Below are 20,832 nucleotides of genomic sequence, written 5' to 3'. Positions count from 1 at the left end.
AAAACTCTGGATGGTCCACAGCTCAGTGGCACAATGCATAGATTGGGCACAGAAAGAGGCCCAGGGTGCATCTGGATAAGGTCTTGCAATCTCAAATGGATCATTTAGACACTGCAAATGGTTCATTTGCAACCTTAATGAATTTTCCACAGAAGGGATAAATCCAGCTTAAATGGAGAAAAATAAGGGCTGAGCAATTAGATGCCAATGACATTGTGTGGCCGCTGTGAAATGCTTGCATGCCTGAGCTCCATTGGTCCCACAACACTGTCAGTCCCTGGGATTTCCAGGCAATGGATTTGGGGTTGCAAGGCTGAGAAAGAGCTAGTTGTCGAGCCTAACTCTGTTGCAGAGTCTCTGCCAGCCGGAGTAGATGATGCAAGCTAGTTGGACCAATGGCCTGATTCATTACAAGGCAGTTTCATATGTTTTTTTAAAAAAACCCTTTTTTTAGTTCAGTTTAAAATTAAACAAATGGCAGTTGTTTGTACTAACAAACTGCCCACTCACAGATGATTTGGTACTGTTTCTGCAAGCCAGAAATGGAAGGAAATGTATGAAACAACTTTTCTTAGATTTCTTTTTTAAAAAATGAATTATGTTGCTCATGTCGATGCTGTTAGTCCCATTCTGCTGTCTGGACCAGCAGAGGAAAGCCTGGGTATCAGACTGCCAGATTCCATCAAGGCTGGCATTTGGGGGTGGGGTGGGCAGGGAACACTATCTGGGAGAGCCTTTTAAGTCTTCCCCATTTTGACAAGACAGACCTTGTTCATAGTATGTGGCTGAAGCACTTAATCCTAAAAGTCATATGACTGGACTTCTTTCTTTAGCTTGGACAGCCAGTTCATTAGTTTCCTGCGATCCACTTTAACCTGGTTAGCAAAGGCCTGCTAAACGAACAGCTTCATGCTGTATCCTAGCTACCAACTCCTTAGGTCAGGTATGTGAAGAGTGCAGATTACTGTGGGCTTTCCTGCAGATTTGGAACTGCAAGGATAAGTCTGTGGGAAATGGGCTTCCTGCATTTCACAAAGTGGACTGTAGTCTGCAAAAGCTTATGCCGTAATAAAATAGGCATCACAATGCTCTTTATTCTCATTTCTTCTCTCTGCCTTTACTTGAGAACAAAGTGGTTAACTGAATTTGTGAAGGGTCCTGCTAAATTGACAGCATTTGCATCATGTTCCTTTCACAGCACTTTGTCACCTACTGAGGGCAAATAGAACAGGATCTGCTATCCCAGGCCTTTGTTCCAGGTGATTGAACAATCACACTCTCATTTTTGCAAAGCCGCTTTGGTCCCCCCCTTACAATCATGCGGTATACGCGTTTTATGAAATAAAAGAACTAATGAAATGTTTCCGTGACTGTCAAGAGCTTGGGAAATTTGCCTGTGAGCTTGATTGTGTTATCACTACAGCCAAAGCACTACCTTGGGTTCCATGGTGCAAGAAAGGAAATATATAAATCCTGGGGTTGGGCTAGATGACCCTTGGGGTCCCTCCCAACCCTACAATCCTATGAAATGTAAGGAGTGTGTATGTGAGACACATGCACACACTCCCAATCAATTATCTTGGTGGTTCTTGTTTCCATAAAGGCATCTCCTTACCTTACCTTACCTTACCTTACCTTACCTTACCTTACCTGTGGCAGGCTGTTTCCTCATGGCAAATTTCCATCTTGCACTGCAATGTGCACAGACCACACCCTGTGGGGAGAGCCAGTGTGGTGTAGTGGTTAAGAGCGGTAGACTCGTAATCTGGTGAACCGGGCTCGAGTCTTTGCTCCTCCACATGTAGCTGCTGGGTGACCTTGGACCAGTCACATGTCCTTGAAGTCTCTCAGCTCTACTCACCTCACAGAGTGTTTGTTGTGGGGGAGGAAGGGAAAGGAGAATGTTAGCCACTTTGAGACTCCTTTGGGTAGTGATAAAGCGGGATATCAAATCCAAACTCCTCCTCCTCCTCCTCCTCCTCCTCCTCCTCCTCCTCCTCCTCCTCCTCCTCCTCCTCTTCTTCTTCTTCTTCTTCTTCTTCTTCTTCTTCTTCTTCTTCTTCTTCTTCTTCTTCTTCTTCTTCTTCTTCTTCTTCTTCTTCTTCTTCTTCGTAGTCCAGCATCATGATGTTGTGTTTTTTTTGTCCACGCCAGTGGCTGCAATTGACATGGAGCAGAGGCAGGGAAACTCACAACATGATGGCTCCGTGTCTTCATAGTGCTTGTACACATTGTGGCACTGGGGTGGAACCTATGACCCCAGGAAGCAGCTCTAACATTATTTGGAAGGAATTAAGATTTCAGTAGTTAATATAAAAGAGGTTTAGTTGAACAAAAGCATAAGCTGACCTGTTTTCTTCAGGATCTGAAAGAAGAGGAAGGCTTATGATTACACTTTCAGTGGCTAACAATGTCCCATTCTGCCATAGAGGAAATATTCAGGGTTACAATGGCAGCTGTAAAATGTTGGCATCGCCAAGGCATCTTTCTGTTAGTTTGGAAAGTTACTTGTTGTATGTGAACACCCTACATCACAATCTTAAGTATGTTATTTGCATATTCATTCTGCTCCTGAGACTTGCTTATACTGTAATATAAATAAATGGGTTGAGATGCGGAGCTGTTTAGGTTCTCCGAATCTTCCTTTGGGGGCTAGTGGCTTGTTTTGTTTTTCTAAGTTTTGACTTCTTCAACGGAGAGAGGAGCTATGTGATTTCTTCCCTTCTTCCTTTTGTTACTCCTTAATAGCCCAATGAGAAGGGTATTCCCAGCATGTTAAAGTAAAGATATGCATGTCTCCACAGCAACAAACAACTTGGTCTGTTTTCTCTTGCTTCTCTTTTCCAGGAAGTGGTTCTGTATTGTTTGGAAAACAAAGTCTGTGATGTAAATCATCGTGACAATGCTGGTTATTGTGCCCTGCATGAGGCCTGTGCCAGAGGCTGGCTGAGCATTGTGCGACATCTCCTAGAATATGGAGCCGATGTGAACTGCAGCGCTCAGGATGGAACTAGGTTAGCAACTCTTCAGTTACTAAGAGTAAACGGCCACTGCTTTTGTCCCGCATTAATACACAGCTGGGTTGATGTCACCAATGGCTTTGAAATTATGTTCAAAAGAAATGTCTCTTTTCTCCAACAGTTGAGGCTCTCAACCTTCCAGAACTTGCTAATTGCATTCTACTGCATAAAATTTAGTTTCTCAAAAAATGCTGTGTCTTCCTTTTGCAAATTTAGGCTGCATATCTATCCACATTTAAATCCCACTGGAATCAATATAGCCTGGTTTTGTGGGAGGTCCAGGTGGCTAGCCACTCACAATTCTTGTTCTGATATTTGAGAAACTATACTGGACAATAGGGGGGACGCGGGTGGCGCTGTGGGTTAAACCACAGGGCCTAGGGCTTGCCAATCAGAAGGTCGGCAGTTCGAATCCCTGCGGGGTGAGCTCCCGTTGTTTGGTCCCAGCTCCTGTCAACCTAGCAGTTTGAAAGCATGTCAAAGTGCAAGTAGATAAATAGGTACCGCTCTGGCGGGAAGGTAAACGGCGTTTCCATGCGCTGCTCTGGTTTGCCAGAAGCGGCTTTGTCATGCTGGCCACATGACCCGGAAGCTGTACGCCGGCTCCCTCGGCCAATAGCGCGAGATGAGCGCCGCAACCCCAGAGTGGGTCACGACTGGACCTAATGGTCAGGGGTCCCTTTACCTTTACTTTACTGGACAATAACATTCTGTAAGGATTTCTGATATATTCCTCCCCTCACCCTACCTTGTACGCTTTAATTTTCTGTGTTAATTATCTTTGTTATGTGCCTAACTCTTTTTCTGTTAGGAAACCATTTGTGGCTATAATTGTTATAGGAATAGGATCTCTTGAAGTTTTATTGAACAGTTGAAAAGTGCCAGAAAAAGTCCCCTTATAATTTTGTGTACAACATTGCTTAATTTTACTCATTCTTAGTGATATGCAGGCAAATCACCTTCTTCAACCTTCTTCCTACCCATGCCCTCTAATGGTGATATCTTTTTCTAATTATTAAGTCCTTCCTCTTTTTCTTTTTGATTCACTAAACATTTCTGTGCATAATGTTGATTTTTTTTAAAAAAATTACTGTACTAAGATACAAGATGGAGAGCACCTTTTGGAGTTCTTCCATTTGAATGTTTTATCACTTACCACCAAACCTGACAGCCCGAGGACATTAAATTAGCATGTCTGTGAGCCAAGAGCTCTTAAGTTATTGGTCTTTGCCTATCAACTTGCAAAAGTCAAAAGATTTCAAGAAAACACACACAAAAGATTTAGTCTTCGTTAAGGGGCCTATTACTCTTGAGCACTCTGTCATTATCACCTTATCAGGTCTATAGAAACATTCTGGGTGTTTGTCCCTTCTCCCCATCTAACTAAATAAGAATCTCTGGGCAGCCCCCCCCCCCCCCGGTGTTTTTTTTAATTGAGCGGGTCAACCCACTCAGACCTCCTTAGCACCATAAAAAGAAGGTGATTATATCTCCTTGAAAACTGGAGATTCCACAGCCACTTCTTTTCTATAATGTGCCAAGCTGCAGGACCATCATTCAGCAGTAGACACACCTGTTTTGCATGCAGAAAGTCTCAGGTTCAACCCCCAGGTAGGACTGGGAGTGTCCTCCTGTCTCAAACCCCAGAGAGCTTCTGCCCGTCGTCATACAGAACTAGATAGGCCAATGGCCTGACTCTGGTTAAGGCAGCAGGTTCTTATGCGTCTACGTTTTACATTAGTACTGTTTTCTTAACACCAACTTCCTGGGCATTTCTTACATGGCTAAAGGTTGGCATACCCTTTCACCTACCAAGCACCAGAATCTCTCATTGCTTAGTGCTAGGGTGCCCTCTACCTGCCCTCCCGCGATGTAGTGGCAGGAACCCCTGGATTAAGTACACACCCACCACCCTCCTTGCATGGGCCTTCCATTTCCATCCTTTGCTGCTGCATGATGTGCTATGAAGTGGAGCTTGGCAGATGAATGCATGAACCATCCTATGGCAAAGTGAATATGGCATCTGCAGAGTGCTAGCATTGCACAGAACGAGGTTGTGCAAACTCTGTAATTTGATGTTAACAAGGAAAGGAGATGCAAATTATGTGGGCATGTTTGGATTGGGTATCCCAGCAACCACAGAATTTAAAACTGGGGGAGAGGGTACTTTGAGATCTCAGCACAGCTCTGTAGAATCCATGCAGTGGGACCACTTGGTGCAAACCACATTGCAAGGTTTTGTACGTCCACCAGCTGTGGGATAGAAATCCTGTGTCCATGTGCTGTTTTCAGTGGTGAGAGTTTATCTTCCATGATTCACATTCCACCCCCACAACAGCTACTCTCCTAGAACTATAGTATTCTGGGAGCTGCCATCTCCTGAGAATGAGCCTAGCAAGCATACTATGGTCTCCAGGCTGGCACTTCTCCTCATATTTGTGACTTAAGTGTGTAGCAGTGATGTCTTGCACAGAAAGGCATCAGTATTAGCCTTCAAACAGCTGCTAGTAGTCGGTTTACCTTGACCTATTAAGTCCTCTTTGTCTTGGGCCCAGCAGGCCGATCAAACACTTCTCTCTCTCTCAAGATTTGCCAGAGGCCCTACCCTACTGAAAAGCTAATATCATTTCAAGGGGGAATGTCTGTGAAGGAGCAGATCAAGGCTGTCTTCTTTCTTTAGAGACAGGTCTTCCAAGTATGGCTTTTGTTGCACTTCGATTGTTTTTAGATAGTACAAATTCACTCATTCAACAGAGATTATGTATATAAAATGCAATCAGATTCGCTCGTTCAGCAGAGATTATGTATATAAAATACAATCAGAATCTATCAGGTCCTTGACTGTTCTGAATTTTAAAGAAACAGGAAACTCCTCGCAACAATTTTTCACTGCCCCAAGGATCTGCTGAAGCAGAAACACCCTCCCATGCTCCTAGTGAGACATGCCTGGTTGTCTGGATAAGCCCCAAAATGGTTCGTGTGTTGGACAGTGTGTGTAGGATTGCATCCCAAAATCACCCACATATAGGAGCTGGGAGAAAATCCAGTAGGGTTTTCCACCCTGTTCCATCTGACGTGCAACTTGATCTGTCCTCTGTAAGTGTCCTTGAGAGTTTTGAGAGTTCTCATCGGATGTCTTTCCATTTATCTGTAATCTTGAACCTTTCATGCACTTTATTATCAGACGGGGAAGTGGAAGGACCCCCAGCTTCTCCTTCCCTACTTTCACAATCCATTCCCCTTCTGTGTGGTTTTAAAATTTGCTGCCGAGATGCATTTGTTTTTATGAAATTCCTAATTCACTTCACGGTAACAAATGCATGTGCTTGGAATGAGCTACCGTCTCACTCAGATTCACATTGATGTGGCTACACATGCTGAGAAGCCCCGACTCATCACGCCAGACTACTTATGCCTTTCATTCCCCCCCCCCCAACCTGGTGCCCTCCAGATGTTTTGAATTAAAACTCATTAGCCCCAGCCAAGAGTTGTAGTCCAAAACACATTTGTGGCTGGCAGGACAGGGCTGTGTTGCTTCCAAACACTGCACTTCACTGCCAGTTACTGAGAAGAGGAGCAGCAAGGTGTGTGTGTGTGTGTGTGTGTGTGTGTGATATGTGGGTTGCAGCATTAGGAGCATCTGAACCCACACTAATCTCCCCTGCTGCCTTGTCCCTCCCTCTTGCAGCTGCAACTGCCAAACACATCTGGAGGGAAGCAGGTTTGGCTGTATTTGACCCACTGGCTTGTCCTTCTCCCTTTTCCCATTTTCTCAGTGAAATAGCCTAGGGAGCCTAATTTATTCTTGTTATCAATTCATATACAGCAGGGGTGGCCAACTCCCAAGAGACTGCGATCTACTCACAGAGTTAAAAACTGGCAGTGATCTACTCCCCTTTTTTGGGGTTCAGGTCAAAGTCGTTGAGCTTTTTTTAGGGAGGAGGAAGGCCCCTTTTGGGGTGGTTGGATCAAAGTTGTTGAGTTTTCTCAGGGAGGAGGTAAAATATTGAGCTTCTTTAAGGGGAGCCACAGTTGTTCAGCTTCTTTGCGGGGAGCCAATGATCTACCAGTGATCTACCGCACACGTCCAGTGATCTACCAGTAGATCACGATCTACCTGTTGGACATGCCTGATATACAGTATTTTTATACTGTTTAATAGTAAATCAGTTTCTAAGCAGTTTACAACATAATAAATACAGTATGTATATATAACAAACAACGAGCCTGGAAAAACTAGTATTATACAATACAAAATGACAATACAGTGCCATATAAAACAAAATCTACCCAATCTACAGCAATTTTTTTGGGGAAAATCTTGAGTCAGGGGCCGCTTCCCTCTTCAGCCTCCCTCTTGCCTGTTAAAGGTTAGGAAGATGAATGTGATTCTTTTAATGAGCAGTTCTCAAGCAGCTTCTGGGGGGCAGGAGTCACCTTAAAAGTTGGCCATCATAGAAGTGCCTTCATGAAGGCAGAAGCCATGAAGGCAGATCCTATTGCATTAAGTGCCCTAACCTTCCATGTTAATATCTCTGCACAGGTATCATGATGGCAGATAGATTTAGCCCATTTTCCTTTAAGAGAGGAACATTGCAAAATGCCTACATGTTCTTTTCTCACTGTAGGTCTGCTGGCTCATGTGCACGGAGATATTTAAAAAACATAGCTGAATCAAGAGGTCACTTATGTCATGTGAAATATCTTGTCCAGTAAATGGACCAGAGCAATTAAACTAGTGGTGTGTGTGGGGGGCTGTATGGGAAGGGCTTAGATTGAGAAACTGGTTTTGGATGCCAGGGGCATGGGAAGTTGTAATTAATGGTATGGCACCTGAGCATATGCAGAGTGCCTTTCCCTTAGCACCCAGTGACTTCCCTTTCCCACTATATACAGTATATATGGATTCTGGATCCAAAGGTTCAACTTCCCCACAGCTTAAACTATGGTGAACTGCATCCCACTCGCACAACCATTGCTTAATTTCTGTCTCTATATGAATATTTAACTTCTCTGCAACCTGATATTGAAGCTGCCCTGTCCTGTTTGATGCTCCAAAAGACCACTGTGCTTCTTTGGTGCTTGGTAGCTGCTGTAGATTAAATGAACCAAAAGATGGTGTTGTGCATGAAATCTCAACCATTAAGAAACGTAAAATGAGTTTACCTAGCTATGTGATCCAATATTAACTAGTCTTATATTTACTTTAGGGTGGCTTTATTATTACTTGCTGGATATATAAAATGTTTACTAGTATAATCTCTCCCTTGCCCCCCCCCCGCTCCTGTTGTCTCTTTCCATTACTTTTAAGTTTGCTCCCCCTTCAGTTTTTCGTAGCATCTTTCCTGTCCTCTGGCTCTCATGCACTAAGATGGAGCCTGTCATTGGGGTCAGGAAACCCAGACAACTTGGTTAGCCACTGGTTGGTGTGTGTGTGTGTGTTGAGAGATTGGGTTATGAGGCCTGAAGAGCAGCTGCTTCCTGTGCTGGCTGCCTGCAACAGCTGAGATAGGAAGCAGTTCTTGCAGGTCGTGAGGCTGGTGGGAGGATGAATGAAGCTACTGCTTAGGAAAGGCAGCTGCTGTTGAGAGTGATGTGATCTCTATAGGCAGGGAGCTGGGGAGCGACTGCAGTAGAACCGACACTGTGTGCCGCAGCCGTAATGGGAACTCAGGCCAAGTCTTCCCCCAGAGGAATTGACATGAACAGAGCAGGGTCTTTCAGTATCTCCCCCTCTCTTAAGCCTGAGCAGGTGTGCATGCCTTGTGGTCTTGAGGTAGTCCTGATTTCTGTCCCAGAAAAAAATAATCTGCTCTCTCGTTTAAAACTGGGAGCGAGCACTCACTAGATTAAAGTTGCACAGATTTGCTGGATAAATTTTGCCCTTTCTAGAAGTGGATTTCTAAAGTGTTCCCCCCAGTTCATAGGGGCATCCAGTTTTTGCTATCCTCAGCCCTATTTTGCTGGTCACCAATCTAAATGGTTGCAGGCATCTCTCTGTCTCTGAGTGGCATGATGCCCATATGTACTTCTGGGGGAATTTGTGCAAAATACGTGTGTTGCTGCTTCATTGCACTGGAGTAGATGCTTTGTCAGGCCATTAAGGTTGTCTGCTTAGCTGCCTGTGCTGCTGCATTTGCCTCCTATACAGCAAATGTGTGGAAGGCATTTGTGGAAGTATATTTAGTGCACAGCAGCCCTGAACAATTTGCCATTCCCAAACAAATGCAGCCCCCCAGCTCTGCATGCTGCCTGCCAATTTCTTCACAGTCCCCTGTTTTTAGTATCCAAGGCAAACAGCGAAAGCATGAATTTTATTGTCTCCCTAGTTGGTGGCTTTCAAAACCTGTGCTGCTCTGCTTATAGCAAATCTGTATATAGCTCATAACCTCCTATTTTCTGTGCATTTGAAGCTTAAGACCCCAGCCCTAAATAAAAGTGTGTGTGAGAGAGAAAATCTTAGGAATTATTGTGCATTCAGAGGTGGCACATTATGTTCTCAAATAGCTCAGCTGGTAGAACATGAGACTTAGTTTCAGGGTCGTGGGTTCGAGCCCCATGTTGGGCAAAAGATTCCTGCATTGCAAGGGGTTGGACTAGATGACCCTTGTGGTCCCTTCCAACTCTTATGATTCTAAGGATTCAGGAATGTTGCTCTCCTAAGCTAGCTCCAGGTTTTTATGTGTAAGAAGAAGGCTGGCAGTAGAGTCTTCCAGTCCTATTTTGTTATCAGACATATGGGGAAAACTAAGAAAACCATTTTTTGAGTGCTGAAAGTGTTTCCCCTTGCAATTGTATCTCATCACAGCCAGCTTCATTTCCAAGTCTAACACTGATGATGGCCAGGCCATATACACACACACATACACAAATTCACCCTGTGTACACACACACACACACCAGACCACCATACATAGCCCTGTGCAACAATTTTACTAAGTGACCTCAAGGCACCAAACATGGAAGCTGTATAGAATTTGGTGGTATGATAAAGATAATGGTGTTTTTGCTTCAAATGGAAACAAAACGTGTCTCGGTACAGTATGTGAATTTGAAACGAAGATTTCCTTTTCCCCTCCCTGCCCCCAGGCCTGTCCATGATGCTGTGGAAAATGATCACCTGGAAATTGTCCGATTACTACTTTCGTATGGTGCTGATCCAACGCTTGCAACGTACTCTGGTCGAACGATTGTGAAAATGACACACAGTGAACGAATGGAAACGTTTCTAACAGGTGTGCAACATTATTACTTTGTTTCTTTGTTTATGGAAGTAATCGGTCAGACTGCTGGCCAGGGCAAGACAGTTGAAGCCTATAAAACCAATTTGGGTATGACTGCAGTGGCTACCAATTAGTTTCTGGGTTCAGTAAAAACAGTGCTTGTTTTTACTCAGGATCCCAGTACCCAAATGGTTGCTTCTCTGTGGAGGAACTTACCTGGGTCTGTGTTTGTCATCTGAGGCCCAGGTGTGTTTCTCCCTCTGAGGGAGGTGTGGAGGGTGGCAGTATGGGAATCGGCCTTTTCATTGGTGGCTCCCTGCTTGTGGAATGCTGTCCTAAGGGAGGCCTGCCTGATGCTGTCAATATCCATTTTTCGAAGCTAGGCAAAAACATTTCTATTTGCTCAAGCTTTTGCCTCTTAATATGGAGGGTGGTGTGCTCTCTACGTTTTTATTTCTACTTTGTTTTAATGTTTGCTTTGCGATGTGAGTCTCTTTGGGTCATTTTTTTGTGCGGAAAAACACAACTAATAAATGCAACAGGTAAATAAATAATTTTTCTACCAAAGTCAATGACTCATTTTAGAGAACGGCAATACAAACTCAGGCTGTAAAGTTTAGTCCGTTAATTGGCTAGTTTAGAACAGAAATACAGGTCTTTAGAACTTCAGAAGCACTGTTATGAAAACATAACCACTATGTTATATAATAATATGCCACTAGGATTTAGGCTGCAACCATCAATACATTTATCAGAGAGCAAGACCCAGGGTTGTGCTGTTAGCTGCATTAAAAGATGCAATATCAACAGCTTGGTCTTGCTCGTAGGTCAAAGGGTCTTTCCCACCCATCTGGCAAAAGTGGTGAGGGTAAAATTACGATCCTTTGGGGCTCTGGTGGGATGAAATGCAAAATTCAGGGGAGTTTACAGCAAGAAGGCAGAGATTTACTATGGTCCATATGCTTTCCCTTCCTGCCTGTCAAAGCTTCATGCAGCTTGGGAGTATTTGAACCATGTTCTACAAAGCAGCCCAGCTCACTGTAATAGGCTTTGTTTCCTTTCCTTTTTTTTAAAAAAAGATAAAAAATAAAATCCTGCCTATTTCAAAATGTTACTTCCAAGGGTTAATGTGACTTTTGAGGCAGTTAAGAATAAAAACAAAACAAAACAAAACAATAAAACCTAATCAAAACCAGCAATAGTAAATAAATAACAAGCAGTATAAAATCAAAGAAAAGCAGTCCTGGAGCAATAACAAGCAGAAGGAATTGATATGCTGAAAGGTCAAATCAGATGCTGTTCAAAAGCCTGAAGGAACATGACTTGATATTGCCTGGTACCGAAAAGTTAATAAGGAAGATGTTAAGCACATGTGCTGGGGAGGGACTTGCAAAGCTTGGGCACAGCCCTGAAAAGGTGCCCTCTCTGGTAGCTACTCCTCTAACCTCAGAATAATGTAGGGAGGTCTGGGAAAGTGTATCTGAGGTTGGGCGAGTTCATACGGAGCACATGTAATCTATAGCAAGATTAATCTAAGGTCATTGTAGCCTCTATGTTCAGAGTCTCTTTCAGCAGTGTGCCAAATGAGAATGCCGAGGACAGGAATGGAAAAGGACAGTAGAGATAAGTAGGTGGAAACAGGAGAAGGATTTTAGAAAGGAAGTAAGATGAGAGATAGTGTCTCGTTCGAGCATCTGTAGTGGTCTGATCAATAAAGCAGGTTACATTGTATTCGAGAGCTTTGCAAAAGCAAAACTTCTTGGAGTATGAATATTGTGACGCTCTATGACAAGACTATCTGCAAAACTTGCCGACATTTTGTTTTGACTAAATTTGTTGTTGTTGTTGCTGCCCCTAGAGTACTTAACTGACCTGCAAGGTCGAAGTGTCGATGACCCTGGCTTGTCCTGGGACTTCTATGGCAGCTCTGTGTGCGGTGAGCAAACATTCCTTTTTTGTATTATGCATGGTTTTTTGTGTGTGTGTGTGTGTGGGTGTATAGGAGGTGCAGGTGGAAAGCCAAGCAAGATGCACATTTTACTGTGTTTTTCACACTGGTTCTCATTTCTTTCTTTCTTTTCCTTTTAAATAGAGCCAAATGGGGAAACAGGTTTTGACATCCTATCTAATCCACCTGGCTCAAGTGATGAGGATGAAGATGGTCTTAGTGACATCTTTGAGTTTGAATTTTCAGATGTACCTCTGTTGCCATGCTATAACATCCAAGTGTCTCTTTCTCAGGGGTAAGGAAATTGAGATGGTATAAATATTTGAGGTAGTTGTGAAGTCTTGTGATTTTGATGTAGCCTCTCCAAATGGGCTTTGGCTTGCATGTTTGATTTATATTCAGCTTCTAAATAGGTACAATCCCCCCCAATTGCACTGAAATTGTTTGTGCATCTCTCTCAATGATTTTGTGTGTCTGTATCTGCATGGATTGTGTGCTGATTAATAATAATAATTAACAAACAAATAAATAAATAATGATTTGATTTGATTTGATTTATTGTTACGGTTCTTGACCAGCACACATAAATATGCAATACATAAAAACAATAAAAGAAGACAAGAATATCTAAAAATAGACAATAATTATAAGTTTTAACAATTGGTTAATTATTATTATTATTATATAAATTATTTGTACCCTGCCCATCTGGCTGGGTTTCCCCAGCCACTCTGGGCGGCTTCCAACAAAAAATAAAATTCATTAAAATGTCACACATTAAAAACTTCCCTAAACAGGGCTGCCTTCAGATCTACATACAGAACAAAATCCAGTCCTGTATTTCAAACTGTTATTAAATGTTCCCATTCCTGTCAACTGGTTACTTAAGAGTTCTGTTCACGTGAAGAAGAGCTCTTCTCATCAATACAACAAAAAACCCGGAATGTGACCAGTTACGCAGTTATTACTGACATAATTGTAATGACTGAAGCCTTTGTGCCATCTTACTGATAATTTGAACTTCTTTCTTTACTTTGTTCTCTAGACCACGGAATTGGTTGCTGCTTTCTGATGCAGCAAAGAGGCTGAAAATGTCGCCCAGGATATTTCGTTGCAATTTCCCAAGCGTGGAAGTTGTCAGCATCATGGAGGCGGAATTTTTCAAACAGGTATCTTTGAGTCAGCTGTTCTCTTGCCAAAAGGATCTAGAAGCTTTCGACCCGGAAGGCAAGGAAATGCTGGACTTGGTGGAATATACAAGCGAGCTACGGACTTTGCTGGGAGTTTCACTCGAGTGGTTGCATCCAGATGAGGATATGGATCATTGGTGAACTTCCAGGCCGCTTTAATGTACAGTTCTCTGTAAAGTTATGTCTTTATGTATATGTGTTAATGCCACCGTTTCTGTAAATAAAGGACACTGTTAAATAAGATACCTTTCCTTTATATACATATTATAAATATATAAATAAATTCCAGATGGGTGGACTTTTGGAAGATTTCTTTTTCTTTTGAGATGTCATTCAGTTTTTACAAATTGTTATATAATATTCCTTTAAATGCACACAAACTTTGGTATAAATTTCTTTTTACTTGGGACTTTTTTAAAAATAAAGGAAGTGGTTTTGCTTCACACAAAGCTTTGGTTTCACAGGAGCTGCCTGTGACAGGCAGTGTGATCAAAGTCATATGGTTGTCTTGGGAGACTGTGTTGGGTAAGGCACTTCATAAATTTTTCATTTTTGTTTACAAAGTTGCCTGCTTTGGCCAGGTAAACCCTATTGAATATAATTCAATGGACTGTAATATAAATTTAAAACATATCCATGCGCATCTGCTAGTTGTGTGAACTTTTATATCTTAATTTAAAAGATGTGAAATTTAGTTTTCACAAGGCAAACTGGATTGTTTATATATATATGTATGTATGTATGTATGTATGTATGTTTAAACATTTGATGCTCTTTATTTAAAAGAAGACTTTGAACTATTTTTTCTGTATCTTGTAAAATACTGAAAACTAACATATGTTGAGGTTAAAACTGTACAGAAGCTAAATCTTTTCTGAATTGTGTGTTTATGTTTGAGATCCGTGTTTTAACTTTGTAAGTAAATTCTTCTGCCTTTGTATTTATATTTTACAAAAAAAACCTTAAAGGCAATAAAACTGTTGAAAACTATATTGATGTAACTTTGTTTTATGCATGATCCTCAAGTGAACTAGGGGCCCTATCCAACCCCAGCTACAGTAGCACCCGTGCCTTCATAGGAGTAGAATTGCACCATAAATTTCCCATATCCCCCAGTCCCCATGTGGTGCTCCTTATGGTACAGGTTTGTCTTCCAAAAACACCTTGTCACCAGACTCTTATTTTGAAGAGAGCAGAACTGGGCAATGATGCAGTTTCAAAACTGCTGGTGGTCACGGTACAGTGAGAGAAGGAGAGATACCTTCTACCCTCTGTTGTCAGAAGGCAGCAGCGGAAACAGGAAGTGCTGCTCCCAGTACCATGCTGCCAGCGCTGGAGTCAGATGTAGGACAACAGTAAAGGAAGCAGATCTCTGTTGTCAGTGAAGCTTTTTAACTATTCAAGGAAACGAACATACACTCAGCCTAGTGGCCTCAGCAACATTTACCAGCAGGCCTTGCCCCTATGGAGCAGTTGCCAGGACTGACGGTCCTCGCCTTCCACACCTCTCTAAGCCTCCTCCTCTCCTGGATGTTCCCCAAACAGCCTCAAAACTGTGTCTGTGCACCTTTGGCTTCCGTTCAGCTCTTCACATCGCACTGGGAGCTCTTGGAGACCAAGGAGGAGGGGAGCTTTTTGCAGCAGGAGCCCCTGAGCTGCAGCCCTTCTCCTACTAGTTGCATGCAGAGTTGCCTTCTGCAGGTTCAGGTTGCCTTCTGCTGGTACAGGTTATCTGGGGTGTACACATGTGCTTCTCTGTTTTAATAATGTACTAATTCAGGATAAACTTAACCTAACGAGAAACCTTACCTGGATTATTGGGTAATTCCATTTAAGCAGGGCTTAAGTTAAGAAAACCACGCCATTGGCTGTAGACTAGTCCCAGTGACTTCGCTGTATTTATTTCAGATTACTGTACGGCTTGGTTGCTGCGGTGTTAGAGCAGAGGTAGCCAATGTGGTACCCTCCAGAACATAGAATTGTAGCGTAGGAGCCAACCCCTAGGGGCTTTGGAGGTTGCCCGCCCCCACAAAATATTTGAGGGGGCCAGCCCCCCCAACTTGATGGGCATTGCTATTCAAATGGTGTGCATGCACTGTGTCATGTGATTATGTGAGGTGGGGCTTACTTAGGCCTCTCCCAATATTTTATTCAAGTTGGCACCCCTGAATTGTAGAGTTGGAAGGAACCCCAAGGGTCATTTAGTCCCGACACCCTGCAGTGTAGGAATAAATGTTGTGAACTACAACCCCCATAAGCCCCAGCTGGGCTGGTCAATGGTAGGTTCAATGTGGTCAGTGTGTGAGCTCACACCATTGGGAGGGCACCACATTGGCTATCTGACGTAGAGTATTATTTTTCTACAACTTTGTATGCAATTGCAGAAGCAGCAGTTCGAATCTGTTCTGCGGGGTGAGCTCCCGTTGCTCTGTCCCAGCTCCTGCCAACTTAGGAATTTGAAAGCACACCAGTGAAACTAGATAAATAGGTACTGCTGCAGTGGGAAGGTAAATGGTGATTCTGTGCACTCTGGCTTCCATCACGGTATCTCGTTGCGCCAGAAGCGGTATAGTCATGCTGGCCACATGACCCAGAAAGCTGTCTGTGGAGTAATACCGACTCCCTCGGCCTGAAGCGAAATGAGCACCGCACCCCAAAGTTGCCTTTGACTGGACTTAACTGTCCAGTCCTTTACCCTTTACCTTTTTTAACCAACACAATTGTAGGAGCGTTGTAGAGGATTAGCTACGCAGGTTGTCAAGCAGCAGTAATGAGAAAGAAAGAAATTGCAGAATGCCCAGGTATTTTCTATGGCAAGAACCACCACCCACAATCACTGCATTAGGTATGAACCACAGTTCTGCCACTAAATAGATTTTCCTTTTGTTGTCACATTAATTTGCAACTCATTAATTGTGACAGAACTGAGGTGCTGTGCTGATGCAAATTTGCATATTCATGAGTAACTTATTAAACAAACAAGATCTCCCTGGCCTTAGGAAGTGCCCAAAGTAATGCTTCACAGTACATCACACAGCCTTGGATGGTTCATTCTCTCTTTATTATGTTAATAGATTCATCTGGCTTAAAGAAAAAAAGTAAATAACCTGTGATTTAAAAATTCGGAATCATTTAAACAATCCAGTTGACATGATTGACCATAGCTTCCCAAAATGCGTACACATTCCTAGTCATCCTCGGAATTAATTTGAAGGGTGGGATATAAATGCCTACATTAAATAATTAAGTGAATGAATGAATGAATGAATAAATAAATAAATAATGCCCATAGTAAAATAGTTATGTGTGCGTTCTTCATGCATGGCATACATGCATTGCTCATCTTATTTCCTATATGCAACTGATCTCCACATAGAAAAACTATAGGATATCCATACAGAAGAAAGGATAATTATGTGAGGTGGTCCTTCGGGGAATAAGCATGTCTGCTTCTCTTTTTCTTTAAAGGCACACAGAAAAATGGTCTTTCATTAAGGTTTGTACTGATCTTATACAAATCAGGGAAACGAAGAAGAGAGAAAGGCGGAAGGGAAGTACAATAGCAGCACATGGAGACAGAGAATAAACATCTCTTGCCATGTGCACAGGAAGGTGCTGAGGTGTCCCTTGATTCTAGCTCAGGGGTCAGCAACCTTTTTCAGCCATGGGACAGTCCACCGTTCCTCAGAGCATGTGGTGGGCCGGACTATATTTTTGGGGAAAATGAACAAATTCCTATGCCCCACAAATAACCCAGAGATGCATTTTAAATAAAAACACACATTCTACTCATGTAAAAACATCAGGCAGGCACCACAAATAACCCAGAGATGCATTTGAAATCAAAGGACACATTCTACTCATGTAAAAACTCACTGATTCCTGGACGGTCCGTGAGCTGGATTGAGGCGGCGATTGGGCCGCATCCGGCTCCCAGGCCTTAGGTTGCCTACTCCTGTTCTAGCTGATGCTTTTCTTGGCAAAAGCATTGAGCATACCACTAACACAGAGGACCGCCAGAGGGGAAACATGAGACTTCCAGGACTGCAAGATGACCATTTTGGCCACCAAAACAGCTCTTTGAATCTGATGCTCTGAACAGAAATATATCCCAGGTTTACAAAGAGAAGCCTCACCAAAGAACATAGTAAAATTGTACTACCATATAGTAAAATTGTACTACCATATAGTAAAATTGTACTACTTTAGGACCAAAACTGTACTACTTTAGGAAGGCCCCCCAAACAAGTGAACCAAATGGCCATTATTAATCTTCACAGCAACTCTAATAATCTTTATTGCTCAGCTGGTTTAATTTAATAGTCCCCAATGTATCTGGAATGCCATTTTGGGGTGGATAAACTTTGAAATTCAAATCTAGGGTCGTTAATTTTATAGATTCAGTGGGGAAATGTTCTTCAGTCTTCTGAACTGGAGTAGTTAATTGCAAAGTCCAGTGGTTGTGTAGATAGTAAGTTGCACATAGTTTGTTTTCTAATAAATTGTACATTAATATTGTAGGATCTGAGAGCTTTTCAAGAGAGGAGAGAGAAAAAGAGGGCAGTTTTCTGAAGCCCCACAAATTTCAGGGGCGTATTTATCAGCCCACCAGACCCTGACAGAAAATTGAATTTAGGTTGCAAGAGTTCAGATTTAAAATTGTCCCCATGTCTGATTAATTGAGATAAAGTTATATGGTCACAAAGTCTTTCCAATAGTTACATCTGCTGCTTTTTTAATTGTGGGACTCAAGTATCTAGTCCATAAGTATATAAGGATTAAAACCCTAATGAACTGCACATTCAGTCTTAGGACCTGGAGTTTGACACTAAGGGTCAGGCTAGATACAATGCAGGAGATCCAATATCAGAAGTCTGAGCCAGTGTGGTGTAGTGGTTAAGAGCAGTAGACTCGTAATCTGGTGAACCGGGTTCGTGTCTCCGCTCCTCCACATGCAGCTGCTGGGTGACCTTGGGCTAGTCACACATCTTTGAAGTCTCTCAGCCCCACTCACCTCACAGAGTGTTTGTTGTGGGGGAGGAAGGGAAAGGAGAATGTTAGCTGCTTTGAGACTCCTTCGGGTAGTGATAAAGCAGGATATCAAATCCAAACTCCTCCTCCTCCTCCTCCTCTTCTTCTTCATCATCATCTTCCTGGGGCCCCGAAATTGGACCAAGTGCCCGGTGCTGAGCAGGGAGAGGTTTATCCTTTCCCACACCAATTTGAAAAACCTCAAAGCTAATTATTAGCCACAGAGGGGAGAAAAGGATTCCCTCTTCTATGGCAAAGCTTCAAGGGAGCTTTGATTTATTTTATTTTAAAAGTCAGTCAGAACTGAGAAAATGCTGCAGCAGGGAAAGCACCGCGGCCCTGATTGAAATATCTCTGGTCCCCCCACCTCAATCCCTGGCTGGAGCTGTTTTTAAAAGTTGGGACGCTAGGTTATCCAAGCATGGATCTCCCCCAACATGCCAGCTAAGGCCCACAGTTATTCAAGAGGACCCAGGCCCAAGTCATAATCTGTTTGGCGTCTCTCCAAATTATCTTGTAGCTATTTCTCTTTGAACCTGGACCCAAGCAGGAACAGGGCTGCTAAGCATTCTTTTCATCCTTCCCAGCCCACAGAAGGCACCTTGCAAAACTCCTCTCACTGATCCTTTCCTTTTTGGCCGGGCTGTCAAATGATACAGGATCACCTCTTCGAAGAGAGTTTCCAAACGACCTCACCTCATAAAGGCCTTTCGTTTTTATCAGCGCCTATTTTTAGACTCCCCCTGACAAACGTGCGTGCTCTTTTCTATTTTTGATTGCCGGAGCCTGCAGCCTTTGAAGTAGCCGTGTGTGGATCAGCACTCCTAGGCTGCTGACGGCAGCTGAACAAGCGCAGCTACCAAAACTGAGAGCTGTGGGCTCAGGGTGATAAAGAGAGCTTCAGGATGGGTTCTGCAACATCTGGCCGTGAGCCGGCAGGGCAAGGGCAAGTGAGGAGGGGAGTCAGAGCAAGGAGTTGAAACAAAGGCAGGAATAAAATGCTGCTCTTTCCTAGGGAACTCTGTTGCAAGCTGTCAGAGCATACAAACAACAATACTGCTGTGTGGATACGGTAGCTCAGTTGGTTAGAGCGTGGTGCTGATAGTGCCAAGGTTGCAGGTTCGATCTCCATGTGGAACAGCTGCATATCCCTGCATTGCAGGGGGGTTTGACTAGATGATCCTCAGGGTCCCTTCCAACTCTACAATTCTGTGATTCGATGTGGCTTTTGAATGTTCAAAAATGATTCACTTACACGAAATATGCAAAATAACTTATCAATTTTTGGAAGTCACCCCAGAACTGTCCCTACTAAACATCTTCCAAGACAATAATGCCCACTCACATCACAAAGAGCTCATAACCCACCTACTCTCAGCAGCCAGAAGCATCATAGCCAGACACTGGAGAGACCTGTCAGGAGCAAGCATAGACCAATGGTATCAAATAGTATGGGAAACAGCCTTATTAGAAAAACTAACCAACAAACTGAAACTGACACGGGGACAAACAGAAGATGCCTTCACCCCGTTATGGCTCCCTTTCATCACATACACAGCCCAACAAGACAACAACAAGAATCTGCCAACAGCATTCAAATCAATATGGCTAACCTGACTCATCACCCCCCCACCCCCACCACATGAAAACAATTTTCACTACAGCCAATCAAAGACAACCAACCACACCCTAGACCACCCCAACCTCTCTCACCACCAAAGAAATACAAGCAAATAGTAAACAGAACCCACGCAAGTGACGCTGACACAAACCCCCACACATGCACTACGGTAAGTAGAATAGAAGCATTGCTACCCGACCCCACCCCACTCACAATGCCCCCCCCTCCACCTCTTTCTCCCTTTTCTTCCTAATGTAACACTAACGTCTCACAACAAATGAAACTGATCTGTAGAAAATGTAACTTGAAGACATTGCACATACTTTTGTAAACCAAGAAATCTTTAATAATAAAAAAAATATTTTAAAAATGATTCACTTACATTATCTCAATCTTGCTTGCCACAGCCCAGTAAGGAGGCCAGCCCACGATTACCGTCTTCCGAAGCAACTACAGTACTCTATTCCGAACTTAAACATGGAAAGCGTAACACTGGTGGTCAACAAAAGAGGTTTAAAGACTGTCTCAAGGCAAATCTAAAAATATGTAGTATAAACACTGACAACTGGGAAACACTGGCCTGCGAGCGCTCCAGTTGGAGAACAGCCTTTGCCAAAGGTGTCATGGGCTTTGAAGACACTCGATCTCAGGACGCAAGGGAGAAACGTGCTAAGAGGAAGGCACGCTTGGAAAATCCACACCGTGATCAACTCCCGCCCGGAAACCAGTGTCCCCACTGTGGAAGGACATGTGGATCCAGAATTGGCCTCCACAGTCACTTACAGAATCATTGTTAAAA

At 43.1% G+C, this 20,832-nt stretch overlaps 1 protein-coding gene across 9 annotated transcripts in view; it reads left to right on the top strand.

Annotated features, from left to right (window-relative positions):
• BCOR (BCL6 corepressor) overlaps positions 1 to 15,214 on the top strand; it is an 82,189-nt gene extending 66,975 nt beyond the window's left edge. For 7 of the 9 annotated variants that reach the window (XM_035114503.2, XM_035114507.2, XM_035114498.2 and 4 more), the window contains exons 11-15: positions 2,848 to 3,014; positions 10,110 to 10,255; positions 12,102 to 12,179; positions 12,336 to 12,486; positions 13,237 to 15,213. In XM_035114503.2, the coding sequence (XP_034970394.2) occupies positions 2,848 to 3,014; positions 10,110 to 10,255; positions 12,102 to 12,179; positions 12,336 to 12,486; positions 13,237 to 13,522 (828 nt within the window). In that variant the 3' untranslated portion in view covers positions 13,523 to 15,213. Of the gene's footprint in view, positions 1 to 2,847; positions 3,015 to 10,109; positions 10,256 to 12,101; positions 12,180 to 12,335; positions 12,487 to 13,236 lie in introns of all 9 variants that reach the window. The other 2 variants (XM_035114506.2, XM_035114508.2) reach the window with 2 other exon arrangements.
• The last annotated feature ends 5,618 nt before the right edge of the window (positions 15,215 to 20,832 follow it).

The sequence above is a fragment of the Zootoca vivipara genome, chromosome 4 (genome assembly GCF_963506605.1).
Source record: "Zootoca vivipara chromosome 4, rZooViv1.1, whole genome shotgun sequence".
In the NCBI taxonomy this organism is placed as follows: Eukaryota; Metazoa; Chordata; class Lepidosauria; order Squamata; family Lacertidae; genus Zootoca; species Zootoca vivipara.
This window is presented reverse-complemented; position numbering and strand designations above follow the sequence as displayed.